General features: G+C 52.8%; 1 protein-coding gene across 5 annotated transcripts in view; it reads right to left on the bottom strand.

Annotated features, from left to right (window-relative positions):
• PPP2R2B (protein phosphatase 2 regulatory subunit Bbeta) overlaps nucleotides 1-27170 on the bottom strand; it is a 118137-nt gene that overhangs the window by 52650 nt on the left and 38317 nt on the right. The window contains exon 1 of one of the 5 annotated variants that reach the window (XM_075056547.1): nucleotides 21675-21858. The exons of the other annotated variants lie outside the window; for them this stretch is intronic. Coding sequence (XP_074912648.1) covers nucleotides 21675-21744 — 70 coding nt within the window. The 5' untranslated portion in view covers nucleotides 21745-21858. Of the gene's footprint in view, nucleotides 1-21674; nucleotides 21859-27170 lie in introns of those variants that run through there. 5 annotated transcript variants of the gene reach the window in all.

Below are 27170 nucleotides of genomic sequence, written 5' to 3'. Positions count from 1 at the left end.
CGTGCGGGGCCCTGGGCTGCTGCCAGCCCTCGTTCACGCCGCAGTGGCAGGCAGCCCGCTCCATCAGCTGTGACGCCGAGGGACCGACATCGGCCACGTACAACAGCACCCTGGATAAGCAGCCCAGGGCATGCGCTGCCCATCGCAGGGATGCCCGAGCAAGCAGGGTCTCAGCCACAGCCATGTGGGCTCTGCAGGGCCCAAGGGCTCCTGCGGCACCCGAGCAGGGCTGTGTGAGCACCGCGAGAAAGGCAGACTCAGTACAAGGAAACCTGCAAGCTAAAGAGAAAAGGACAGTTCAAATAATACTGGAGAGAGGAGCCTTATGCAAAAAAAATCTCTCACTCCTTTTCCCCCGCAATCTGCAGCGGCCACATTTCTAACAACTGTTCCAGACTAATTTCTCCATATTTTAACAGATGTTCTGTTTATGAAACTGCAAGAGGATTTAGGACTTACGAATAATGCCATGAGGTCTGGGAGATGTTTCTTTATATGATTAACTGACCACAGGCCATTTGTTTTACAACAAAGATGTTCAATGATCCATGCACACTGATTTATTCAGACCCTGTCTATTGTAATGGTTGACATCTCCCTGGTACCCTTCATTAGCATCCACACAACGATGGGAGAGATGCAGATCATGAGAGCAAGTCCCCATTGCTCTCCATGATAGTCCATTAGCTAGGGCAGAATCGATAGGCACCAAACCCAAGATCATGATGAGGGGAACCTAACAACTGGCAAACCAGGTTTCACAAGTAAAGCAGGTTTGGTGAAGTCCTGCTTTCAGGGCTTCCCTAGCACTCTGCTTAGTGGGGCATTTTTGCATGTTTCACCTACATTTCTGATTTTAGATATAATACTTGCTGCAAAGATAACAAAGCATTTTCTTTACTACCCCACCACTTGCTCCATGGGACCACTCCCAACTGCGCTGCCAGCACGGGTTGTCCCATGCAGTGGGAGCCCGTCACCGCTGCCTGCTCGCTACCCAACACACCCGGCAGCAGCTTTGTCTTTGCTAACGAGCCGCACAAGCAACGAGGATCCCAGAGCGACAGGCAGTCTCCCAAACATAAAGCGAGGCAGAAGCTGACCCTTCTAGCTATGAGTCTCTAAAGGTGAATAGTATCTTTCCAATGCTGTAGTGCAAATAAATTGGGGGAAGCAAATAATAGTCTTGTCATATCCGAACACTCCCTGACATTGTTTGCAGCTGAAATATTGCTGCACTGAGGCAGTGTGTGAGAACTGGCAAGTGGATCTCACTCTAAATGAAAGTGGAACTGACAAATACACCTTAATTGTCCAAATTAAACAGCTGATGGTGAGTACCTGGCATCATCCAGGTAACACATATTTACTTTCCATAAGCACTTGATTTTGATCGGTCTAAGTTCCAGGAAAGGCAAATGTTAATGGCTGCTGGAATGGTTATTTTTATTCTGACTTTAGCTCTTAATAAATGAACAAGAAATTTTATGACTACGGAAGAACTTTGAGCTTCTCCATCAAATGAAACACAGCAATGCCTGGATGGCACTTAATGTTGTTTTGTTTTGCTGCACATAAATAATTACGAGTGAGGATACAGTACTTTGAAGTTGAACTTAGGAGTATGAAAAGCTACAGTGAGAGTAATAAATTATGCAAAACTATTTGTGCTTGGAATGCCAATGTTTCAAGATGATGCAAATAGCCACTTTTTTAACCTCTTCTAAAAACCCAAAGAAGCCTTGGGACCAAACCATATGGTTCAAGTCAGCTACCCATAGCAAGCTTAATGCTTCCACCAGTCAGCAAGGATTTGGTCAATTAGTTTATTAATGTGTTTATGCAAACACAGAGGAAAAGAGTTGGGGAAAGTCTCCTTGATTTCTCTCTGCCAAACTTATTGAGCACTGTTGGGCTGAGAAAATGTTAATCTAAAAAAAAAAAAAAAAAACTTAAAAAAACAACAGCCCCCCCCCATCAGTCCCAAGCATCCTGACAGGCAGAACTGATGACCCCATCAGATGGATGGGGCTTCAGCAGAGCTGTGTCTTACCAGAGGTCAAAGGGAACAGGCAAAATGGTGCCTTCTGACCTTGAAAGTCTATGAAATCTTCAGCGGGAAGCTGCCATATCGGTTACAGTTTATTATCATATATCCTTGGCTCAGGACGAGGAATATCTAATTATACTAATTGCTTCTGGTTTGGGAACAGACCCTTTATACTTGGGTAAAGGTGCCTATAAACAACAGTGTTTCTGCCTGCTCAGGCTGCAGGTCAGGTTTTACATGCTCTGAGAAGATTAACTTTATTCCTAGTGAAGAATTTAATTACAGGAAGTGATTAGCCAAGTGCTCCCAGTCAATACAGCTGCAGTACGAGCCGCTCAGGAGTGTGTGTGCTTTCTATTACATGGGAAGCACAAGAATGGCGAAATCATAGCGGAGCCGTTTGGGTTTTAAGTGATACCAGCAAGACCTGGATCTCCACAGGCCAATTACAACATGCTGACTCAAGCAACATTCAGCAGGCCTGGAAAGGGGGGAAACCAATAAAAAGACAGCAGGAGTCTGAAACTCCATTTTAAAATACAGGAATAACATCATTTTATAGGCTTCTTGTTTTCTAATTGCAATGCTGCAAAAATCAATGGCTTTTGGAAAGTAAAAGAAACACACACAGTAAACTGCTCGCAAACCCTGCTAGCCAGAAAACAATGCTTACCGATAAATATAAATATTGTTTTCCCCATCTTTTGGAGGGGGATGGGACAAAAGAATGCCTTGAATATTTCCCATCTGCTTTAACGTTTTTCACTACAGGTTAATAACTGTACCAGCAGCTATTCACCAAGCAAGAAAAAACTGTAATTAAATACACCTAAAATAGCCTTCCAGCCTCCAAATAGCACTTTCAAGAACGTAACAAAAGCTAAATCTGACAATCTAGCCAAGCTGCCTATTAGCATTCTCACACTGGAGGTAAGCAAGTGCAATGGTTAAAACAAGCTTCTATTTTAATGTACTGTCATGCAGAGAGACTATTTAAACCGCACCAGGAAAATGCAGCCCCTGTTTCTATTGAAAGAGTCTGGAGAAGGAGCCGCCTCTGCAGCTCCTCACCGGGCTGGGCTGGCCGGGGCTAGGCGACCCACAGACCCAAGTGCCTGCAGAGCGACCGGGTGTTTCAGCCCTGCCTCCCAGAAAGGCATCTCTGCAAGGACAACTGCAGGCAACAGAACAGCCAAGAATAAATGCCACCTAAACCCAAACATTAACTTCCCAGAACTTAAGTCTTTCCAAGCACTCTGCCAAGACAGGATTTTTCCCAACAAACTATTCCCAAAAGCTTCATCTGGATGAGTTAGTATCATCATCCATTGGGAGCGTCTTCCCATTTAATGCATCTGACCATATTCATATTCTCTCATGCTAACCTCCCTGAAGAAGTCAAGTCCATCAGTGGATGGCAAAGCATTTGCAGAGTCTGCATCAGTACTAACTTCCACAGGTGTGTCTGTGTTACCATCCCTGAACACCACAGTGACTCCTGCCCATACCACCTACCATGACACAAAGCTCCTGGATGCCGGGCAGGTATGAAAGAGATGCATCTTGAGACTAACTTTGTAAAACAGCACTGATAATTACTCCTCTTTCCAGGTGCTAAAATTGCTGCAGGTTTATCCTAACCAGGCAAAAGGGACAGGTTTTGGTGAGCAGTATCCAGCACCCAATGGAGGAGTACTCCCAAGGACAATATCACATTGTATTTTTCTTGTGCTAATTATCACCCGCATCTCTTCCAAGGCCTGCACATGCACTGAGATGGTACCACTGGACCCATGGGCCACAAGGCCGCCAGCCCGCCAGTCACTGCCTGCAGCCGCTGCTCTGAACCCAGTACACTGTGCAGCAGCACATGGGTTTTACAGGGGGAATGGTTTCATTTGAAGACCTGAGACTGCATATGCAGAGGAAAAAAGCCTTCTTTTTCTGGCAAATCCTAGTCCACCAGATTTCATCACATTGTCAGTAACTTCACACATTGTCAGAAACAGATTGCAAGGAAAGAAGGAGGTTTAGTGAGGCAGTAGCTCTCGAAAGATAGAGAACGAAGTGCCACAGAAGTCAGGAATTCAGCTGTACAGTGGTACTTCAAACCAGGGCACGTCTCCTGTCTGGAGTCATGACAATCATTTCTAGCCAGCGAAGTGAACAGCTACATATTCTTCAGCCTAGCTGCATTATCACCTTGCAAACGGAAAAGCCACTAAGCACAGCACGCAGCTGTGGTGTCCCTGTTAGGAGAGGAACACTGGCACTGGCCATATTCACTGCAGTAATCGCTCCCTGCGGCCAAGCTGCAGTATATAAACACACCAAAGACTTTGGGCAGGATGCTTCACCCATCCCCAGCAAGTGCAGAGACAGGGCAGGACTCCCGGCCCGATAGGGACAGATGCCTCCTGCGCATGGGGATGCAAGCATCCCTAAGGAGATGCCACCCTCCAAAAAGTACAAGGAGAGGTAAAATGAATCTAAAAAACCAACCTCGCAGTTTTAATGGCAGGTTTCTCTCTTAAGGAAAAGCAGAGCTCTCTCTTAATTAAAGAAACAAAGCCTTTAAGAATAAAACTCCAAAGCCTCGCTGGTTCCCAAGGCTGTGTGGGTCCCTGGCAAGGGGAAGCACACCAGACATGAGCACAATTTGGAGCAATTTCTGGCAGTTTTTCTCTAAATACAGCTTTGTGCAGAGTCCTTCCTCCTGCCTCTGAAGGAGGTCTCTGTCTCACCCTGCACCGCTCTCCCGCTGCTCCATCATCAGCAGGACCATCGCTGGATGCACCTGCCCTGCGAGGAGCTGGAGTGCCGGGAAAGGGCAGGTTTGAGTGAAGGAAAAGGGCAAGAGTAAGGTTTGGCGCCCCAGCAACAGAAACTGCCCCCACCTTTCTGCCGGGGACAGGACTTGGCCCCTCAGAGAAAGTCAGATAGATGAACTGGGAGGACGCACAGGTCAGCAAGCCTGGAGAGTTTGCTTTAAACAACGCTCCACCGCAGGGGCCGGCGTCTGCCTTCCCGCAGGATGGCCGGGCTCTCGGCCAGAGGAAAGGTGCAGCCAGCACCGCCACGCTCCCGCGGGGCCGGAGCCAGCCCGGCTGCCACCACCCTACCAGGCCGGTCTAGGCTGCGCCCTCCGAGGATACAACACCGAGAGCCCACGATGTGGGCGCGTGGTGTCGAGGTGCCATCGCACCTTCCGCCTCCTCCGCCCCGTCTGCCGCCTCTCCCCGCGGCCCCTCCTGGCACTCACCCGCGGCCATCAGGCAGGGGCTGAGGGCGCGGGGCCAGCCCCCCCGTGCCCCTGCGGCTCAGGCTGCTGCCAGGCTCCCCGGTGCCCGCCGCGCCGTCCGCACACCCGGCACCGTGGGGTCACCGCAGGCGCCAGCTCTCACGCCGGCAGGCGCGGCCATTACCGCAAAGGCAGGGGCTTGCGCTGGTGGATGAGGTGAGGGCCTGCGGTGGGACGGAGCCCGCCGTGCTCGAGCTCCGAGCGCCCAAACCACGGCCTGGTCCAGGCGGCCAGCACCGCTGGGACCCGGGAGGATTCGCACAAACGTGGAGGTTTCACACCAGCTCCGCGCTGGGAGGTTTTGCAGAATCAAACACAGGCGATGGGCTCAGCCAGCCCTCTGCTATTCATTTCAAAACAAAATTCATTGTGGTTTACATTGTTCCCATATCTACAGAAGATTTTATTCTAACACATGGCAGAAGAGAAGCTTGCTATTTTGGTTAGGGAAGTAGTAAAGTATACAGGTTGCCATTTGAGAAGACAGATGTCCTGGTTTCGACAGAAATTTTAGCAAAATTCTCAGTTCTCACTCTGGGATTAGACACATCAACCCCTGCGGGACAGCTGCCCAAACCACAAATTGATTTTATTTCTTCTGCCCAGATCACATTTGTGTTTTGAGCTATTCCTGTTTGCAATGAATATTACACCACAGAAACTCTGTGAAGCTTACAGGCCCAGTGGGTGAAGTTCTCTCGAAATACGCATTATCAGTTACTTTGCAATGTTTCCGACTCCCCTTCAGGAAGGATCTCCATAGGTTTCACAGATTTTTCTGTCTTTTCATAGAATAACTTTAAGTAACACATTCACAAGAGCCCCACCTCTCCTGGTTTTGCAGCTCAGGACTGTTGTACTGGAACCTCGTACTTGTTATACACCAGGCAGAGAAATACCGGTTTTTTCTGTTTTGCAAATGAACAAAGGAGGAGGAGGAGGGTTGGGGGTGCTGCCTGGCAGTCTATGTGAGGACAGACCCTAGCCACAGACAATGAGGACAGAGTCACGTCATTGTTTGCTCCACTTGATGGTACTGTGGAAGCAAATGGTCTAATCCTGCTGTCAGTCCGTTGAGGAGATGTTCACTGCTGCCGTGGGTGGGCCAGAGCCCCCTGAGAAGAAACAGTGATGGAGCTGCCTTTGTGTGAGCGGGGCGAGGATGCCCTCCAGGTTCCCAAACAGCGCAGGGAGGTGTGAAATTCAAGCAAGGGATCTATGAATGATCTGTAGTATAATGTCACGGGTTTGTAACTTTAGCAACAGATTGACACAGTTACGGAAAGACGAGGCAAAACGCAGTTTGGGGAATAAAATTAACTAGAGTTCCCAAGACTCCAAGCAGAGCAAAGACAAATGCAGAAGTCCACAGCTTTGGATCTGTGACATTATCAGCCACTGGCGTTTGAAATTGATGCAGTGCTGCTGTCCTGCCGTGCCCTCCACGTGCCCCTCGTGAGGCTGCCCAGTGCTGCCTGTGGCAGCGCACCCAACCACGGGGACAGTCTCCTGCCCGGGAACCTGCCACGGGAGTTCTACCTGCTTCACCTCAGCTGTCCTACACAGACTTAACACAGCCTCCCAACCGCTCCCAGGCCAAGGCAGTTTATCCTTTCTCTCCCTTTTTCCTCCTAATAAGTGCCAAGCCTGGCAAGCAGGAGAAGGTTTACTAGCGGTAATGACAAGTGTTATGTGTGTGCAGTCAAGCAGATGGGTATGCAAGGTGGCAAGTGAAGACACAACCAACTGCCGTTAGCTGTGTGGGCTGTTGGATTCACAGCTGCTTGTCCCTTGAGAAAGGGGGTCCCAGAAATGCTCTGCCCTTCTGCCTCCTCCCGCAGGTGAAATACCCCCATCAGAAAGGGAGAGATTGCTTCTCTCTACAGGAGAAGCTAGGAAAGGCGAAGCCCTCAACAGCCAGTGTCCTCAAGCAACACAGACAAGCTGTAGAGCAACAATTCTCCCGCCCTGGTGCCATAAATGACATGGGACATCAGGACTGCACAGCCAGAGGCATCAGGACCAGGATCTCGCATCTGTATTGACAGACAGTGCTGGTGACGAAGCACTGCGGCTGCGTCCTTATCATCAGCTACACGAGTGACAAGGGGATGTGCTGGTTGGGATCTGCAGGCCAGGACACTAATGGGCAACCTTCACACAGAAACTGAGGGCAGCATTTGGCCCTGAGAACTTAACTTATAGCAAGCCTAATTGTATTAAGGACCACACAGCATACTGCTTTATTTGTAATGGGTTTTAGGCTTCAGAAGCTGAGAATCCCATCTGCAAGAGCAGACTGTTGCAGGATTCAGCTATTAATAGCCACTGGTACACACTTACTTCCAGCTGAGGGACACGAGGGGGGAGGAGACAACCAGATGGAGATAATGCATTAGGGTGACACAAAGCCAAAAAAAGGATGATCCACTTCCCCACATCCTCACACAGATCTCAGGCTTGCAGCAGGGAGCAAACAAAGTGTCACACGTGATTAACTCATAAACATCCTAATTAGAAAGTTCTTACATTAGATCAAATGTCCAAACATGACAAGACTTCACTGTCTCCTCTGAAGAGCCCTGTACAGACAAGGTAACACCACAGACTTCAGCTCTGGCTTCAAAGCAGCATTGCCAGGATCAGCACCCAGCCTGGAAGCACGCTAATGGGTAAGAATCGGTAAATACATCTGTAACATACGAGCAAGAAGCTTCATCTCATTTACAAAGTGCTTTGAGACCTGCTAGTAAAGGAGTGCTAGATGAGAACCAGGACCCGCTATTATCTTGTCGACATTACAGCCGGATGCGGATTCCCAAGTGCCTGACTTGGGCTGGATCGCCGTACCAGTCTCTCAGCAGACGGTATTGCCACCTGATGGGCACCGCACCGACAGTGAACACTGAACTCTGATCATCTCGAGACCTGTGGGGAGAAATGGATCGGGCTCCACTGACACCAGAGACAGCCCTGACTACGAGGTGATCTCTGCGTGGCATCACAAACACAGTCTTAGGTGAATTAAACCAGTTAGCGCCACAAGTATTGACCTTTGACTATTTTTATGCCCAGTGACTAATAAAGGATGCTTCTTCATTACTTCCATTGCTGAAAAAAGCTTAATAACCTGTTACTAGCTGGAGGCGCCTCGTCTGTAACACCAAGCTGCTGTATTTTGCAGGATTCCTAATGAAAATATTACATCAAGGTGTCAAACAACAGTATGAAACAAGTTCCATAACCAAAACACTCTGGCTGCAGGGAAACTCAGACCTAGCTGGTACTGTGGGAGAGCAGCTTCCAGCTGCACTTTGCTGAATGTGACAAACCAGTAGATACCTTCAGGGTGCCAGCAGCATGACAGCCCGCCCGCTGTTGGGCCAGGCTGGCTGAGAGGTGGCTTCTCTCCGGCTTTCTCACTCACCACAGCCTAACACATGTGCTAGCAACAGTCCGGAGACTCCTCACCACAACTGTGCCTCCAACTCTCTCCCACTGCCCAGCCACCAGGCTGCTTTCTATGCTGACACAAAGAGCATAACAGATGCAAAAAAGCACAGTCCTCAGAGCATCGTTCAGTGTGTTTTCCAGCCTAGCAAAGCTCCTGGGACTCACAGGCATTGCCAGGGGTGGTCAGGACCCCATCGCTGCACGACTCCAGCCATGCTCCTCATGTGGCCATTTCTCAGTAGACTGAAATCACACTGCACGAACCCCCAGCTCAGAGATCACAACTAAGGCTGGGGTGGTGGGACATCTCCAAAACTTAGCCAAAATTCAGCAGTACATCACTGTTTGGAGACGCACAGATCCCCACTCACTCCAGTGTCTTCTAACATAACGACTTTTTGCAGAAGGTAATTGCTGCAGAGACTCTTTTGAAGATTTTGATGGGCCTATGCAATGCGACTCTGGCTTTTGCCAAGAAACCAGGCAAACAAACCAAGCTACCCCTGGATACCTGCATTATTTGTATCCTCCAGCTGAGAGCGTTACCCCCGAACTGATCTTCACAACCAGAGGCAATCAGAAGTAGACATCTGGCATACCACTCCTGCTAGCCAGAAATTTTCAGTGGGGAACCAGTTACAATGCAACACTGCTCATGCTGTTATTATAATTAAGGGTCTGTCAGCCTACTGCAACCAAGGCCAAGTTTATTCAGGGATTGTGAGGGAGGGTTCTCAGAAATCACCTCTCTAATTCTCCATCCTCCATTCTCCCGATCCCACACAGATGCACATTTCCACGGACACCTTGCCGTGCTTTCACCTCTGCTGACGTCTAACCTCCAGCAGCTGACCGCATCTCCTGCTCTGAAACAGCAAGTGCAAGGGTCCTGAGTCAGGAGTCACAAAATAATCTGCTCATAATGGAGGCTTCCTCCACCTGCCAGACAGGTGGAAATCAGTTGATACACATAATTCAGAAAGGAATTAATTTTATATTTATTTTATATGTATTCTGTAAGTGTTCAGAAAATTCAGATTAAAAGTGAAATGTTTAGCTCCCTTTTGCTACATCTCATGTGAATTATGCACCCCACTAAAACACTCTGCTTAAGATCATCTCCTGCTGCAGGTGGTTGGGTGACAACCTTCCCCCTCCCCTGGACAACCCTGTTGTCTCAGTGGAACAAAGACCAACAACGGTCACGAGAGCCATTTCACTTGCTCAGGAAACATCAAGTGTGCCTCATTTTCTCAGGGCAGAGCTCTCATCCTGACATTCAGAGAGCTCATGCGGATAGCCCAGCTATCTGCACCTAGGACCCACAACTGTATTTTACGACAGAACATCATGAAGCGCTTCCCTTAAAATGAAGTGGCTAAAAAAGAGAAAACAATTCTCTGAGCCCCGCACAAAGGAGTTGGAGACATGTGTGAAGGGCTGAAGCGGCATCTGGATTGTTCACTGCTCTATCACAGTTTTATTACAACTTTTAAACCAGAGTAATAGCCAAAGCTGGACACCAGCAGCATGACCTCTCAATAGCACCCAGAAAGCAGGATGGTGATAAAATCAAGTAAAGAGGGAGCTGGGCTCTCCAAGTAGTCCCCCCAGCTGCTGTAGAGGTTTCCAGTGAGACTGGGAGCAGCAGGGACATGCCCTGTCTGGAGGTAAGTGTATGGTGGGAGAGCCATCACTGGTGCTCCCCTCCTGCCTCAAGGGTCACGCCATGCACCCGACTTTCAGGACACCACGTCAGGCAGCAACAGAGCAGGGGTGCCAAGGAAGCAAAGCTCATTTTCTTGCAGGCAGTTTCATGCTGGCTGAACAGCCCCACACCTGCACACTCGAGGCATCTTCGGTAGGGCTGCCATGCCCCTGAAATTCCATGCTTAGAGATGGGCACTCTTCCTGGCAGTAGGTTTTTACAGGAGCTGCACCACGCACACCAGAGTACAAGCACTTAGTGCTCTGCACCGTGCATCTGAGCAAGTTTAATGGTTAGGAGCCAGGTGTTGAACAAGCTACAGCCCCCCCCCCCCCGCCGGTCAGCATCTGGCACCCATCAGCCTAAGCTCTGCGGTGAGACAGATTCATCAGTGTGCGCTGTAAACAACGCAAGGTGGAAGGACTGGCTCCTCTGCACTCCCCTGACCTCCCTCCCCTTCTCACTTGGTAAAATTTACTCAGCCTGCAAGTGAAGCAATCTGTCATCCCAGCTAATGTTGCTCATCAGCTGCTAACTGCTACGAGACTGGCGGCAGAAATGAATTGTCAATAGCTGCTGCTCAGTATTTGGTCCAATGCCTGTGCTCGTCAGACAGGTTGCTTTTCATCAGAGTCAGATTGCTTTTCCTTTACTCACAGACCTAACAAAGGGAATGCACGGAAATGCCTAATGACTCACCACCAAGGCTACGCTGCTCATTTTGGGGCTGCCTGGTGACACAGCAGCACATGGGAAGGGTCCTGAACGCTGCCCTCGGCTCCAGCACAGCTGGCATGGCAGGCAGCACCAACGCCGCGACGCAGCTGGGGGCTGACCAAGGGACACCCGGAGCATCCGGCACTGGTCACAGAATGCCAGTCCGAAGCTGGCTGTCACCGCGCGCTGCTGCAGCGGGGCATCGCCCCATCCCTGAGGGAGGTCAGAGTGCCAGGGCTGGGCGAGGGCAGGGCATTACCCAAAATGGTGCCGCCTGCAGGGCCACACCGGCTCAGGTCACCCATATCTTGCTATCAATGTGTATGTCACTGAAGACTTTTATATCAAGAATGAAAACACCAAGATGAAGCTTAAAAAAAACAGTGGTCTTCCAAAGTCTACAAAACCTTGGAAAAGACCATATTCGGGAAGCTACGTGTGTGGGGCTGGGTTCACTGAAGCTGCAGCTGAAACAGTGGCTGTTTCAGGATCCGGGGCTTCTCCCATTGCCGTACTTCTTGGGGAGCTTGTTATCAGCATTTTGGACAGTTTCCACTTCGATAACCCTGCGCTAAAATGAGTTGCAGATCGAACCAGGCAGCCAACAGAATTTTTAAATTAAACTACAAAATTATTTAAAATCCCCTTTGAGGATGTTATCACAGGGTTAACACCCATTCTGGCTTCAGCTAATATAGCAGCAATAAATGGTAATGTGCACTATGGAACATGATTTATTTTTGCTGAGCAGGCTTGGCATCTATAAATCTCAGCACTCTTAACATTTAAAGTTGTTATTCCAATGACAAAATAGACATGAGGGAGATAACAGTCTTTATCTCCATTAACGTTTTATTGTTATTCAGAGAATATGGATACGGACTGATCCAAGGGTAGGAAAATCACAGCAATTTGTTTGCATACTTGGGAAGCTGAGATAATGGTCGTGTTTTATGACTGCACTAGGGAATCAACTGAAATGCAGGACAGAGAAGATCGAAATGGGAGATTAGTTGTCTATTTTGGTTTCTGGTTTCTATTTTGGTTACCTTTCCATTCACAGGATCTGCTTTAGTGCAGCATTAGGAGAGATGGTCCATCGTGCGCTGTTGAACAGCTGACTCGCTGCACGCAAGCAAGCGAGGAAACAGTTTTTAAAGGAAACAAAAAGGCTGCAGAACAATTCTGTGCAATGCAGACAAACAGCATTGCAACGGAGGCAGGATCTTTCTGGATATGCCAGCCGCCTGGAAACAACTCTCCACTCCCTACCCCAGCCCTGCTGCCTGGACTCCAGGGCTGCAATACAAAGCTCCTAACCTGTTTGGCGTTTTTCTTTCTTACCAAGGTACATATCACACCTCGCTGACCCCGAAACAAAGTGAGCTGAAGCTGCAGTGAGGGCTTGATTGCAGGAGGCTTAAGCAGTTAAAGACTGAAAAAAACAGAAAAGCCACACAAACTGCACAGCCCCCTGCCTGGTCCCAGGACCCGCTGTGCCAGGGATGGCTACGCTTCCCACTCCCAAAAAGAGTCGCCTCCCACACAGAAACACCCTGGGGGTCACAGCCCCATCCCTCCCTCCCAGCAATTGTCACTCCCGTTCACTGCACGCTAAAAGGCAACAGAAGCATCGTTCACTGCACACTAAAAGGCAACAGAAGCATCGTGGGCCACCCCTCAGCAGGCAGCTGTGTTCCTGCTCGAGGGCTGCTCCACCTCCAAACCCTCCCAGTCGAGCGGTTCTCGGGAGGTCTCACGCCAACCCGGAGCGGGTACGACACCGAGGAGGGGCAGCTGCTTTGGCATTTCCTTCACACATGCCCGGCTAGGCTCTGGGCAGGGGCCAAGCGGCTCCTCTCACAAATTCAGCAGAGCCTCCATCCCTGAGACGAGGTGCAGGCGACTTCCTGGGACATCCTCCAGCACGGGCAGGGACAGGCAGCGTGCTCCTCTGCCAGCCAGCATGAGCACTTGCAACAGAAACCCAGCTCTGCGATGGGCAAGCCCTGTCTGGGCAACACCGTGCTACCGGATGGATTCAGAGAACCAAACAGCTCAGGACAGGTTTGGACTTGACACAGGGAAAGCGTAAAGTCTGCACTGCTCATAGAAAACACCCATGTTATAGAAAAGCCTCAACAAAAATGCAAAGCTATCATGAAGAGCGCTACCTCCAATTGTTCCACCCACCTGTCACCCTACCATGCTCACCCATGCTGTGCCTAGCAGACAGAGGGGCTGCAGTTCATTCAGGTCAGGAACCATCTGCCAAATTGGATTGTTGAGGGCAACACAAAAAATCACCCCAACTCAGTTAACTGCCGCATGCAACTGCAAACCTGACAGGGAATGACACAAGGATGTCAAGGATAACAACAGTGCCCAGGACTCCCTTTGCTCACTGCTGAGCAAGGTCCTGCTAATCTGTGCCTGCGCTTCCAGAATGATTCAAAGGCCAGCGGCACGGTGCAAGAGGAGCAGTACCGTGCAAGAGGAGCAGTACCATTCCCCGCTCCGTCCATGACTGCAGCTGCTACGGGAGAACAAAACCGCTCAATCAAAGACACTTCAAATGTTTCCCCTCAAGAAATCAGGCTCACAATGCATCAGGAGAAAAATAACAACCAGTGCTGGAACAACTGTTCTGAATGGAGACATTGACTCTAATGGCTCAATTACGCCTTTATTGGGGAGGGCGGCAGGGATGCAAGCTGTGCACAGCATTTCTGACAACGTACGAACAACACACCGAGTGTCTCCACATCTGGGCTCCAGTGCCCCGGCATCGGGGCAGGATGGCCACGGTTGCACCTCACCCTTTCCAGGAGTGCTAGGGCCAGGCACAGCATGCCCGGGCCGGCCCCAGGTTTGCTCTGCCTCGGCTCCCCAGCTCCAGGGCAGGGCACTCGCCAGTCCCCTAACTCATGCGGACTTTGGGAGGGCTGCGAGGAGCTCAGGTGCCACTGCACAGGGCTGCCGGGTATCCAGGAGTCACGGCAGCACTACACAGAGATGCCGAGATGAGAAGTCAGCGAGTGTTTTGGTGTTTACCCACCAGCTCCAGAAAGACCTGCCGTGCAGCAGCTCCACTATCGCTGTGCCCCCCGGACCCCCGTTCCAGCCCCGCGGCGGCGGGCACCTGCGTGGCACTGCCCAGCGCGCTCCCCGCGGTACCTGAGCTCTGCGCCGGCCCCGACTGCAGCTGGGGCTTTGTGCCTGCTCAGCACATGGGCGTAAGCGCTTCCAGCTCCTGGTCACAGCCGCACAGCCGAGATCGGGAGGAGCAGGGAGGAAGCAGCTGCTATTTTTAACCTGCCTGATCAGCATCCTGCCACATCAACACGCCTCAGCTCTGCTACGTGTGCACGGCTCTGCGGGCCTCACCTCTGTGCGAGCCAGCACACGCGTCTCACGGCGGTTACAGGAGTCACCAGCCCACACCAGTGGCATTTCCAGCAACCCCAGCAGCTGGGACTTATGTTCCCAAAAGATGTCTTCCACGAACCTTTATTCCCACAGCCGACCACCACCAAGCCCTGGCAGGGGTACGCCTCTGCTCTAACTCCCAGAGTTTAGGGTAGCTGATGATTACCTGGTCTGCCACGGCATTTGCCAGTAAGCCCTACTGCCTACTGACTTTCCAGGCATAAGATCTCACCGGCTCTTTGGGGAGGAGGCATTAGGAGTTTGGCAGAGCCCTGTAAACTCTTGCTCACACAAGCGACCACAAGAACCTTGTCCAAGAGCAAGGCCATACTGGGTCAAATCAAAAGCACATCCTGCCCAGTATCCCATCTCCAGCGGACAACAGGAGATGCACACAAACAGGGCAACCACCTAACATGTTTCCACTAATATTCTCCCACCTTCTAACAACATGCAGCTCAGGGGCCTCCTGAGCCAGAGGTGGTCCCTCTGTGTTTAGTAAACCTTGACAGCTTTCATGACCTTGTCCAGTCTCTTCTTGCAGCTGCTAAAAGATCACAAGGATTGACTATCCCACGGGAAAGCTTCCCAGATCTGCTCCCCTTCATGTGACTGCTGCTCCAGCAGACCTTCACAGGTTTCCCCACCGGAGCTCCCTGTGCCTCTGCCCTGCGTGGTCCAAGGGAGACCCCTGCCATGACACACAGCGCCATGCACATGCCGATGGCTGCAGGACAGAGCAGGAGCGCAAAACTCTTTGCATCACCTGCCAACCTCCTTGCAGCTGACAGCACAAGTGCAACAGACCCGGAAAGATCACCCCAAGTGTCCAACGACACCTCTGATGAGACACCAGTGGTCTACAGAGACTATACATCACTGCAGGAGGTGGCTAAGGAGCGAGGATGTCCAAAAGGAGGCACAAAACAGAGGTAGGCACAGAGGGGAACGGACGGGAGGGGCATGGGGAAAGCCACTGCGTTAGCCCCAGGGCCTCCACCACCACTTCACCGAGTCCCACAATCCCATTTGGAAACCTGAGGATCGAGCTGTCCTGTGCTGGCACCCCGAGGCTCACCGTACGAGCACCCACAGCATGTCCCAGGGCCACAGGCTTAAGGGAAAGACCCGCGTTGGGTTTCGAATGCCGCTGGTCCCCAGAGCAGACAGACCCCTACAGCAACAGGGACTGGGGCGACGCCGGGTTTTAAGGCCAGACCACTCCACATTGCTGTCAGTAACTGCTGGGAGCAACCCATCTTTCCCCAGCATTGCAGAGGGAGCAGCTCCCGACCTAGTCCTTGCACAGAGACGGGGAGGGGGAGACGCTGAGCCCCGTCCCCTGCAGATAGGTGCGAGCCCCACAGATGCCGTCACCAGTGACTGGGCACTCTCAAGGCCCATCTGGGGTGGGTTGAAGTCGCATCATTACCTGCTCCCAGTCCTCTCGGTAATCCCTAGATTAGAGTCCCCAGGCACATCTATTCTCTCATTAATCTGTGGATTAAAGCATCCCCAAGTCGGCTTTGACGCAGTGCACTACAAACAGCTGAGTTATACTGCTCTGCTTGCATTGATCCCCAGATTAGACAGAAGGAGACATGTCCATGGGTCCTTCCGACCCAGCTAGAACACAGGCTCACGGAGAGGAAGGGAGATCTAAACACAGTACATGTATATAAATAAAAAGCATAAAGGATGGGATTGTGTTTCGTAATCAAAGTACTTATGTGATAAAACAACAACTTCAAGGAGGTTCCCGGATTAATTAAATCCCAATCCAGATGATCTCCAAACAGCAACTCACAGCATTTGGGACAACAAAAATACTCAACAGCTCTCGCCTTGAACCCAGCACTGGGGGAAAACACCTCACTTCATGCTTTTCTGGGGACTACACATAGATTTTTTAAAAAGTCACTGTAGCTGCCACAAAGACCTCTTAGCAAACTGACCCAGAAAATGAAGAAGCTTTTAGGCACCCAGCACAGCACAGCCTAGGCTGTAGATCAGGTAGGGCCCCAGGCTTTTTCTGAAATTCTGCCCGTGTAAGGACGAGGCAGGAACGTGCTCCCGCAGAAGGCCTGCAAGAGCTGTGGGGCTGCACAGCCCAGCCCGGACCCCCACAGCCCAGGCAGGCAGAGGGAGGGATGGGATGGGAAAACCCCTGGGGAACAGACACACACCCAGCTACCCGAGGAAATCGGTGACCAACTGGTCAGGTTTTAATCGCATAGATTGCTTCCCTCTCCCCAAAACAGAACAAAAGAGCCTGAACTTGTCCTCTGCCGTACATGGAGGCTGTTTGGGCTCCGGGGTACCCAAAGGCCCTGTTGAGATGCCGGTGGGGGGGACTCATGAGGCCACGTCCCTGGCATCAGGGTGGAGGGGGAATGGCATCAGGGCTCCTTCCTGCAGCACAACAGCGGGGCAGGGATAAAGGAGGGATGGGAATGACAGAGAGAGGCAAGGGGGTTAGAGCTGGAAGTAACAAGATTAAACTAGGAAAAGGAAATGAAGGCTTAATGAAACATTTCTCAACGGCAAAATCTATTCAGGTTGGGAAACACTCCTCAAGGAGATTAAAGACTCTGGGGCATCAGCCAGTGCCCCAGGAAAAGGAGTGTGGGGAGCAGCCGAGCAGTGGCCGGGGAGCGGCTGCAGGGTGTCATGGCCTTCCCGCCCAGCAGCAGCCGGCGCATCCCTGAGACCATGCAGCCCCAGCAGGGTCGACCCCGTACCAGCAGGGGAGACGCTCCCTTTGCACAGCCGTCAGGAGACAGGAACATCCCTCTTGGGGTGCCAGGATGGCCCCAGGACACAGCTGGGCCCTACAGCAGGCCCATACAATGGCCATGGGATGAAGGTCCTCCCAAGGGTCCTCCTCCAACAGCACAACCACCTGGCCACGGGCCACCTCCCTCAAGCAGCCCCCAGGCAAGACCACCGCTCCTCCTCCTCCAAGTGCGTTGCTGGGAACCGCAGGTGCCAGGGAAGCACCCATGCCTGTATCACCTACAGCCATCGCTGGGCCTCGGGCCATTTGCACTACGTTTACAGCTGAAATGCACACCCCAAAACGCACACCCCACCCAGAGACTCCTTCTGGTGCCTGCCGCAGGGCGGGAGCAGCCCTCCCCAGAGCAGGTCCGTGGTGCCTGGGGCACAGGGCACCCATCACGTCCCATGAGATACCAGCAGGAAGGGGTATGTCTCCATGCAAAAGGATCACCCAACCATGGCTATTGCGGGGCCAGGCCCTGCAGGCTCTCCACATGGAGCCCAGGACATCCTGCAGCATCAGAAGTGGGTAGGGACAGAGCTGGAGAGGAGAATCATGTCCCCATCAGCCAGGCACCCGAGGGGAGACATGCACAGCGGCCGCGCTCCCGGCCACGCTTGCAGGTGGTGGACAGGCAGCGCCAGCCTGGCCCCATCCCCAAGCCAGCCCTGCCGCCATACCCGCCCACCCCAGGAGGGACCCACCTCCCCCAGGCTAACACAGTGCTCAGCATCCCTCCTCCAGCAAAGACCCTGCCCTGCAACAGGGCGTGTGTCTACGGACATGAAACACCCTCGATCATTAGGCGTTGTCCCGTTGGGCTGAGCCATGATGGCCACCGCTCCTGTCCTACCCGAACCCACTGAGCACACGGGCTCGGTCACGACTGTCACTCTCATCAAGGCAGGGAACGTAGAAAGGGGCATTCACACCATTCCTCCTTTGGAGGTGTTTACCCAACTATAAGCCACCTAGAGGACTCAGAGACTTGCCAGGTGGACGGCAATGCTACACAAAAAAGGTGACACCCGCAGCTTGAAGACTTCAGGAGATGGGCATTTTGGGTCAAGACACTGGAAACGGGACAGCTTTGGGGGGGGCGTGAAGGGCCCTTCAACATCTCTAGCAAGCACGTCTAAAAGTGGAAGCTACTCAAACGGTTTGTTTGTATTCAAATAGTCCCAATTTGTCCTACTTTTGGCTGGGCGCTCAGCAGAATTGCGAATGAAGATGTATTTATGCAGCAGAACAAACCAAGCGTATTTTCTGAACATTTTTCACGTGAGACCTGCCGTTCTGGAGCAGTGCTGTGAGGTCTGAGCCAGCACACAACCTCGCTGGCATCGCCCTGGAACCAGCTCACCCGGCTCCTTGCGAGACACCACCCCCGGGAATGTGCACTGCATCTCAGCAACTTAATATTCCCTGGCAACTAAAGTCGAATTAGCACAATGGCTGCAGTTCCTTCATTAGCAGTACTTCTGAGCACCACACAAGAACAAGGCACTCAAGTGTGTGCTTTTGAAATACCATCCTCACCCCACATTTGCATAAAAATACCAGACCTATTTAAGTGACAACAACACTTCACTAAACCAAATTACATAACCCCATTTGTTCCCCCAGTTGACACACCCCAGACACCTTCATTTCCAAAGCAAGTCTTCACCTTCAGAACAGGATTTGGAAAGATTATTTTTTTAAACAGAAGACAGGTTACCAGCGACATCTTTTTAGGCATATGCTGCTTTCACATGTAAAAAAAAAAAAAAGTGAATTACCTTCCTTAATTTTTTTCCACACTAGGAAGACCTACGATTTCAAAGTGCTTTCAGCCCTCCTCTAGCAGAACAACCGCACGGAGAATCAGAAGTCCTAAACAGCACAAGGTGAAGAGAAACTCCCAGCTGATACGCAGCCATTAAATACTCTCACGTACCTCCTCCAGCCCCGCCACAGCAACGGGGATCACCCTGGCTTAGTTGGTTACCTACTGCACAAAGACTTCTGGCTATTTCATTTCTATGGCAAGGTTTGCTATAGTTTTCTAGTACAACGCACAAGGCTCTTCTTCTGAAAACACCAGCATATAGCTTGGGGAAATTCACCACGGCTTACTAGATGGACTGGATCTTATCACTGAAACCTTGGGCTGGAAAATCCCCAGACCTCCCGGTGTCAGGGGCTGAAATCACTGCAGACTCACCTCAACCCTCCATCCTTCCCGACCCGGAAAACCGGGTTCTCAGCAGGTCACAACAGGGCAGCTACAGTCCCATTTTCTATTTGCTGGCTGCTGCAGCTGCCTTTTATAATGCAGCAACAGCAAATTCATCCTTCCATGGACCACAGCACAAGGTGATGCGAGCCAGGCGACTGGGAAGTACGGGAGCTCAGCCCCATCGTGGCTGCACCAGCCCCTTGGAAGCACCGGCTCATGCCATCCCTCCCAGCAGAAACGTCCCTCCACCCCTGTGCTGGCAAACTGGCCGTGAGGAGGCCAGCACGGCCTCTGCCTGTCTCCCAGCCCCAAGCAGCAGAGCCAGGGATGCCCCGACCCATCACCTCCCCTGCCTCTGGGGCTTGTCAACACCGAGCACTCACATTTCAGCTACACACAAGCAACATGAACTTGCATATGAACATTTTCTGTGGCTCATCAGGTATCCAAAGCTTTCCATTACTACACGAAGCTGAAGATTTTCCCACTAGAAAACCCCTCCTTTAGCCATGTGCTGCAGTCATAAAATTCCCGAAGTCTGGTCCTACATTGGCTTCCTCTAGAGCCTTAGGAGAATGAAACAGTAAGGGAAAGCCTCTTTGGCTACTAATTAAGCTATTAATAAGCTTGTTGAGGCTCTCTGGCATGGAGACTGTTTTTTGAAGTTTCCTGTAAGGGGTCAGTGCTACCGGGAGGAATGGGGGCGATTTGGTTTTGCTTTTCAGCAGCTGCATTTTCCTCCTGACGCAAGGGAGCAGAGGTTATGACGGAGCTGATGTGAAGTCAACAGCTCTTTGGCTGTCAGGAAGGACAGGAGAGGCAGCTGCTGCTCCGACCCCATCCCTCCTTCACCACCTCCGCTGGTGGAGCCTGCCTCTTTGTGGCAGGCTGCAGCGTCATGTGCAGTCTGCAGCTCACTTTCCAATGCCCGAACTGAACATGGCCACACCATCTCCTCCACTCCCCGAGCCATTACGGGAAATCGCCTTCAAATGCACCCGTAAGCTTAGCCGGGGCTATGACATTATCCACGTCTAACAGTTCTGGCATCTCCTCGCCTCTGCAACACACGAGTCAGAATACGTATTTCTTCCTGCAGAGGCTTGCAGAAAAACCAGCCCTGAGACAACTATTTAATTTCCGTAACAAGAATTGCACTAGCACTTGCCGTTATTTCCCAACCTCACAAACACAGCTACAGTCACAGGCTGTCTGCGGAAGCCACTAATGCAGCCATAAGCTGATGAAGCGCATCTCGAAGTCGCGGCCGCCCGCAGCCCCCCGGCTCCCCGTGCGCCCAGCAGCCACCAGCAGCGCCCGGCCCTGGCAGGGCAGCGGCCGCGGCCCCGCGGGCTCCGCTCCGGCGGGGAAGGGGCTGTGGACGGGCCTGGGCTCTCCCCGCGCCCGCCGGCCGCCCCCGGCGTCGGAGGAGCCCGGCGAGGGGCGAAGGCGCGGGGGGGCTTCGGCCCCGGCCCGCTTCGGCTCCCCGCGCGCCCCGGGTTTGGGGGGGATTAGGGGGGATTGGGGGGGGGGCGGGCTGCAGCCAGGGCGCTGCCGCGGGCGGGCGGCTCTCGGTTCCCCGCCCGCCCCCGCGCCCACCGAGGGGCCAGCCCGGCTGAGCGCGGCGACTCCGGCGTGCGGGGGGCCGGACCCCCGCAAGCCCGGCTCGGGGGAGCCCACCCCGGCGGGAGGGCGGTGGGAATCCAGCGGGTCCGGCGCTGCTGAGTCACCGGAGCGGGTCAGCCGCAACGGCCCAGCCGGCACGGACCCTCCGCGACCCTCCCCAGCGCCCGCCGCCGCGGGGCTGCCCGGCCCGGCCCGGCCGGGCCCGGCCGGCGGGGAGCGGTGCCCGGCCCCGGCTCCAGCGGCGGCCCCGCCGGCGCGGCCGGGGCCGCGGGGGAGGATGCGGGGCGATGCGGGCGGGGGGCCGGGGCCGCAGGCTGGCGCGGGGCGGCCCCCACCTGCTGCGGGCGGGCAGGGGCTGCTGCCACCGCCCCCGCGGCACTCGCTCACCTTCCGTGGCATAGCTGTGGTCTCGCAGGAAACTGCTGCTGATCTTGCGGGTCTCAACGTCCTCCTCCATTGACGGCGGGCTGGCGGGCGCGGGGCGTCAGCAGCCGCAGCCGCGGATCCATCATCCCCCCCCGCGCCCTGCTCCGCGGCGGCCGGCCGCGAAATGCGGCGGCGGTGGGGGGGGGTGCGCAGGGGCGGCGGAGCCCGCTGGCTCCTCCCATACGGCACGGCACGGCACGGCTCGGCACGGCTCGGCGCCGCCGCCGCGCTCCGCCCGCCCCGTCGGGCACGGCGCGTCCCGGGCGGGCGGAGCGCGGCGCTGCCGCTTGCCCCTGCCCCGGGACGCACCTGCCCGCGGGGGACGTTCCTGCGTGGAGACGCTCCTTCCCGGGGGATGCTCCTGCCTCTGGGGGACCCCCCTGCCCCTGGCGAAGCTCCTGCCCGAAGGAGTGCTGCTCCCTGACCCGCCCGCCCCAAACACAAGCACGCAGCCGGGGGCTGACACCAGGCCCTTTTTTTGGCAGAAAGAGTCACAGCGCGTAAACGCCGGGTGTCCCGGGACAGGGGATGCAGCAAGGGCCGCGGGGGTAGCCACGCCTGCAGCGATAAGGAGGCGTGCGCCCATGGGTGCCTCGCCCTGGCTCGCCCCGTCTCAGCTGTGGAAGGGGATGGGGACGCTCGGTGGTTACGACTGTGAAGGTCAGTGCAAGCAGGGATGGATCGGTGACATCCAGGGAAGCGCAGGAGCTAATGGGGGAAGGCAGGGCTCTCCTTTTCAGGGCACACCTCTGAAAGGACAGGCTGTATTCTGGTCGTGTCATCTGGTGCATGCCAAAGGGAAACAACTGCTCCTTGGGAGGGCTTTGTGTCTTGATACAGTCCAGGAAAAAATAATCCTTGGCACTGAGTGAGCCATGGGCAGACACAGGGAAGAAACTCACAGGGGGCAAGCTCCCCCAACTCCGCTTCTGTTAGCCCTTGCACCTGAAGTTGGAGGTAAAACCCAACCGCAGTGTCAGGACACAAGACGTCCCCAGCCAGGCAGCGATGTGCGCCCTGGCCAGCAGCGGGGGGGGGTACGGGCATGACTCCATGCTCTCACACCAGTGTCACAACCGACCTGCAGTACCCCCTCTGTCCCCGCTCTCCTCTGCCCAGATGGCTGCTGAAGGGAGATGGGTGCACAGACACAGCCTGGGGTCCAACCCGGGCCTGCACCCCAGGGTGCACCCCGCCTCGCAGCCCAGACCCACCTCAGCAGCACCCTCGGTAGCAGCAGAGCCCTCGGTCTGTCCAGGATTGTCATTGGTGCTGGGCACTGGCTGGGTGCAGCAGGGGAGCTGGGCATGCAGGGGCACAGGCCCTGCGGCACCTCTGCGCTGTGTGCCCACCCGCCAGCACCGTCAGCCTCGCGACCCTCGAGCCCCCCACGGTGCGGGGTCGGCATCAGCCACAGGAACCGCAGAGCTCGGTGCCCACCTCAGCTGTCTTGACAGCCTGGTGCCACACCAGTGAGGAGCATTACTGCTACTGGGACTGGAGGGGAAATACCCTGGATGCAGAGGGAATGAACAAAGATGCTGGATAACATTGTAAATACAGTGGTGCGCTGCAGCTCCATTTCCTCTCCTAACTGTAGTATCATAATTAAAATCTCATTGGGAAGGTACAAGATTTTACAGCCTATGTTATTACTCTGCTGAGATCACACTGCCTCCTCAGGAGCTGCTTATTCCATAGGAAGCGCAGGAGATAGCATGTCTGAGCAAGAAGGCTCAAGGACTCCAGTATGTCCAGTACACACGTCTTGTGGACAGGGCTTTCCTTGCCACCACAGCACTGCCGCACACCATTTGGAGGAGCGTGTGGATCCTCTCAGGCAAGGGGCAAGAGAGAAGGAAAGCTCTTTCTGCTCCGTGCTGTGACCTTGTGAGGAAAGGTGAATTCCCAGGCTCTCAGCTGCCTGCCTCCCCAGGACACTTTCTGACATGCTGTCACGTGGAGGTTGATATAAGGCATTGTAAAACTGCACCTTGGAGAACTCTGGCACTTACTCATACGCATATATAACTTCAAGGATTTGTCAGTCAACCACATCACAGGCCATTCATTAATACGGGGATTACTGTTGTGACAAGCCAGAAGCATTCATCAGACAGGTATGAGCCTGAAGTCTCTATGCCCAGAGCCTTCACTGAATTGTTCTGGAGTGTGAGTTCCTTGCTATAATAACCAGGCACGCGTTTAAGTTAAGCAAACACATTATATTTGTGGCTGACGCTCCTCTCAGTTGCAGTGGGCAAGATCCACAGGTTAGTCTGAATTCACTCACTGTGACAAGGCATAGGACCTGGCCATGGTTTCATGGCAAAGTGCAGAGATGTGTTTACTAAAGCTCTCTTGCAGGCCAAGAAGAGTCACAGCAGTAACATCATGCTTTAAAAGTAACTTTTGTGTGGCTGGTAGCTCCTTGTACGCTACAGCACAAGGGACCGGACCGAGTACGGCATGGCAGGACTCAGACCTGCTGCTGCCTCTGGGCAAGTCAACTGACGCCTCCGTGCTTGTAGCCTGCTCTCTCCACAGGGAAGGGAAGGGTACGGACCTCCCGTAGGAAAAGAGCGAAGGAAAAGAAAGGTTAAAACCAAACCAATACACTACACCCAGGAATCAGATTACCTCTGCCTATGATGTGCGTTTGCCTGCAGGTGTGCGCTTGTGTATGCCGTGTAAGACATGGGCGCGATCTAGCTTAAACAATCGCAACTCCAGAAAAGAAAAATAAACACAGGTTTTTAACAAGTAAACATTACTGTATCGCATCCTCCCTTCAGATCTGACATGGCAAGACTCAGTCAAAAGGCAATGCCCTGCTGAATAACAAGCCCCTGCAATGCTCATGAATATTATTTAAGAAACATAAATACAAGTCAGCAACCTCTTTCCCTTTCTTTTCAGCAGGGTCTGTCTTCAGTGTATTTCCATTTTAACAAGTGCCAAGTCCTTTCTCCTTTATTAACTGGAAAAATCATTCTCCCCATTGTGCATGAATTATAATTATATATTCATAAGTCCTGCAAAGTTTTTCAATACACCGTATCATTTAAATACATCCACAAGCCACCCATTTGTTATGCAACGTGCATAGGAGCTGCATCATGAAATCCATTTATTCTCAGCTTTTTAAAATCCAGGAACGAGCCTTTACAATAACTAAAAGCATTAGCTGTCCTAAGCAGGAATCCATTTGCAGATTAAATTCACCAAAGGTCAGCTTGTAGCCGTCACTGTTTTCCAAACCCCCAGGTGTCTACCATGTTATATACTTTGACATCTCTTGAAGAGCCAGGACACTTTCCACTCCAATGATTTTTGCTTCAATTAGAATAGGTTTAAGAGCTCCCCTGCACAGGTTTCTGTGGGACCTAGGCAGTGTGTTAAGAATAATTGAATCAAACCTCCGATTTTATGCTCAGCACAAAACTTCCTTCACCTCATTTATTTTACTTTCACATCCATGAGCACTAAATCTATTTTCCGAATTACTGGTCTGAGTTAGAACACTAGCCTCATTTTTTTAACTGTTAAATATATTATTAGATAACAAAATTTCTTTTAAACTTGTAAGAATGATTTCTATTGATTAACTGATCATTAGCGCAGTGCCGTCACTGAGGCGCTGGCTTGCTGGACAATGCCGGGAGGCCAGCCTGCGTGGAGAAGCTCTGGTGACAGCACGTGCACACAGCTCCGCTGCCCCAATTCAGGGGACAGGGCTGGCAGCAGGCATCCCCGCGTCCCCTCCGCTCTGCCCCAGCCGCAGGACGTGTGGGCAGCACAGCCGCCTGAGGCCACGGGCCGATGCTGCTGCCTTGCTCTGCCCCTTCACACGGGTGGAACGTCCTCCTGCTCTGGGGCGGGACGGGGAAACGCTCCCCGGGAGCAGCACGAGCTCCCACCCGGCAGCATCTTCGACTGCTGTTGCCACATGGAGGAAGATGGCTCTCTGAAGACTGAGCTGCTGAGCAACTCCCTGCATGCCGTGATCTGTGTTTTATGGAAATGGACACATCAGAGGGCACAGCAAGGTGGGCTGTTTCTCCGCACCGTTCTCGGTGAGCACTGGAGCCAATGCTGCTTTGGCGCGTTGCAAATGCTCCCCAAGAAACCCGGCACATGGTGGGAGCAGGGGTGCTGGGAAGAGGCACTAACTGTGCCTAGAGGAGATCGCAACGAGGATAAATATTTAATGGCATATGTTTGAAATACCATCTTTCTTGACAGGGCACTTTAATGCATATGTAAATTAATTGGAATTCATGACATTCATGCCAATCATTACTTCATAAAGTGATGCAATCCCTTGGACCAGTATTGGCTTTTGAAAGGCCACTGTCACTCTGAAAACACAGCTGACTCCACATTGTTGTTTTCTTATGTGGGAAAGAAGTTTTCTCCCAAGGAGTGCCTGTAGACTTATCAAACTAAGGACACAACACAATCAGTGGCCACCACTATCTGCACTAACCAGGTTTACATAACTTCAGTGTAAGAGAGCATGCCTTAACTGAAAGCCCATCTCTGCACAGGAAGGGAAACCAGTGCTAGCATGACAGCACTGCGCAGCTCACACCAAAGTCAGCACCTAATTTTTGATCTGGGTGAAGGTCATGTCATAAAATTAATATTCTTAGAGGGAGAGCACTTAAAAGCTCTTGTACAATTTCTCTCATCATGTCCAGTTCCCAATGCATTTATAAATGTGCTCCCAGTCCTTTGGCTTGCAGATTCCAGTAGAGAGAGCACTTCAAATCTGAGAAGCTAATTAAGCAGCAAAAATGGGGTAATTACACTCCTCTTATCCCACATGTAATTGGTGTCAGCCAATCGGGTTGGGGGCTGGCTGGCCCATCTTTAACGGATGACCCCAAAGGGAAAGGGGCTGTCCCAGAGCAGAAACCCCCATGCTACACACACTGGAAGAGCCACATTACAAGAACCCAGAGCTTCTTGTGATCCCCAGTGCTGAACACATCTAACACCATAGGCAAGGTGTCCCTGGGATAGCCACGGCTGGTGGGAAGCCCTGGCCGCTGCCGCCAGGAGCAGCACCTCTAAGCGACCCCAGCAGACATTCAGGTGTCCGGCTCCTGCTGAAACCAGGGGTCTGGTGCTGGTGGCTCCCTCCTCTAAGACAGAGCTGAGCTGCAAGCCAGGCTTCCCTCTGGAGGTGCAAATGTGGGACTGCCTGGGGCATTCAGCGTGGGACTGGCAGTATCCATTGCCCAGCAGCACGTTTGGAAGAACTGACTGTGTGTGGTCCTGCCTTCAGACACAGCCCCAAACCCATGGGCATCACTGACCCCTCAGCCCTTGCACGTGCCACACACACCCAGCTGGAGGTCTCGGGCAGCGTGTACCCCCTGTACCAAAACACACACTGCTCCCAGCAATGCAAGGGGAACGTAACCTGGCAGGGCGAGTCCTTGGCTCAGG

Source organism: Buteo buteo, chromosome 24 (assembly GCF_964188355.1).
Source record: "Buteo buteo chromosome 24, bButBut1.hap1.1, whole genome shotgun sequence".
Classification (NCBI taxonomy): domain Eukaryota; kingdom Metazoa; phylum Chordata; class Aves; order Accipitriformes; family Accipitridae; genus Buteo; species Buteo buteo.
The sequence above is the reverse complement of the archived record's forward strand: the minus strand, read 5'-3'. Positions and strand labels throughout refer to the sequence as shown.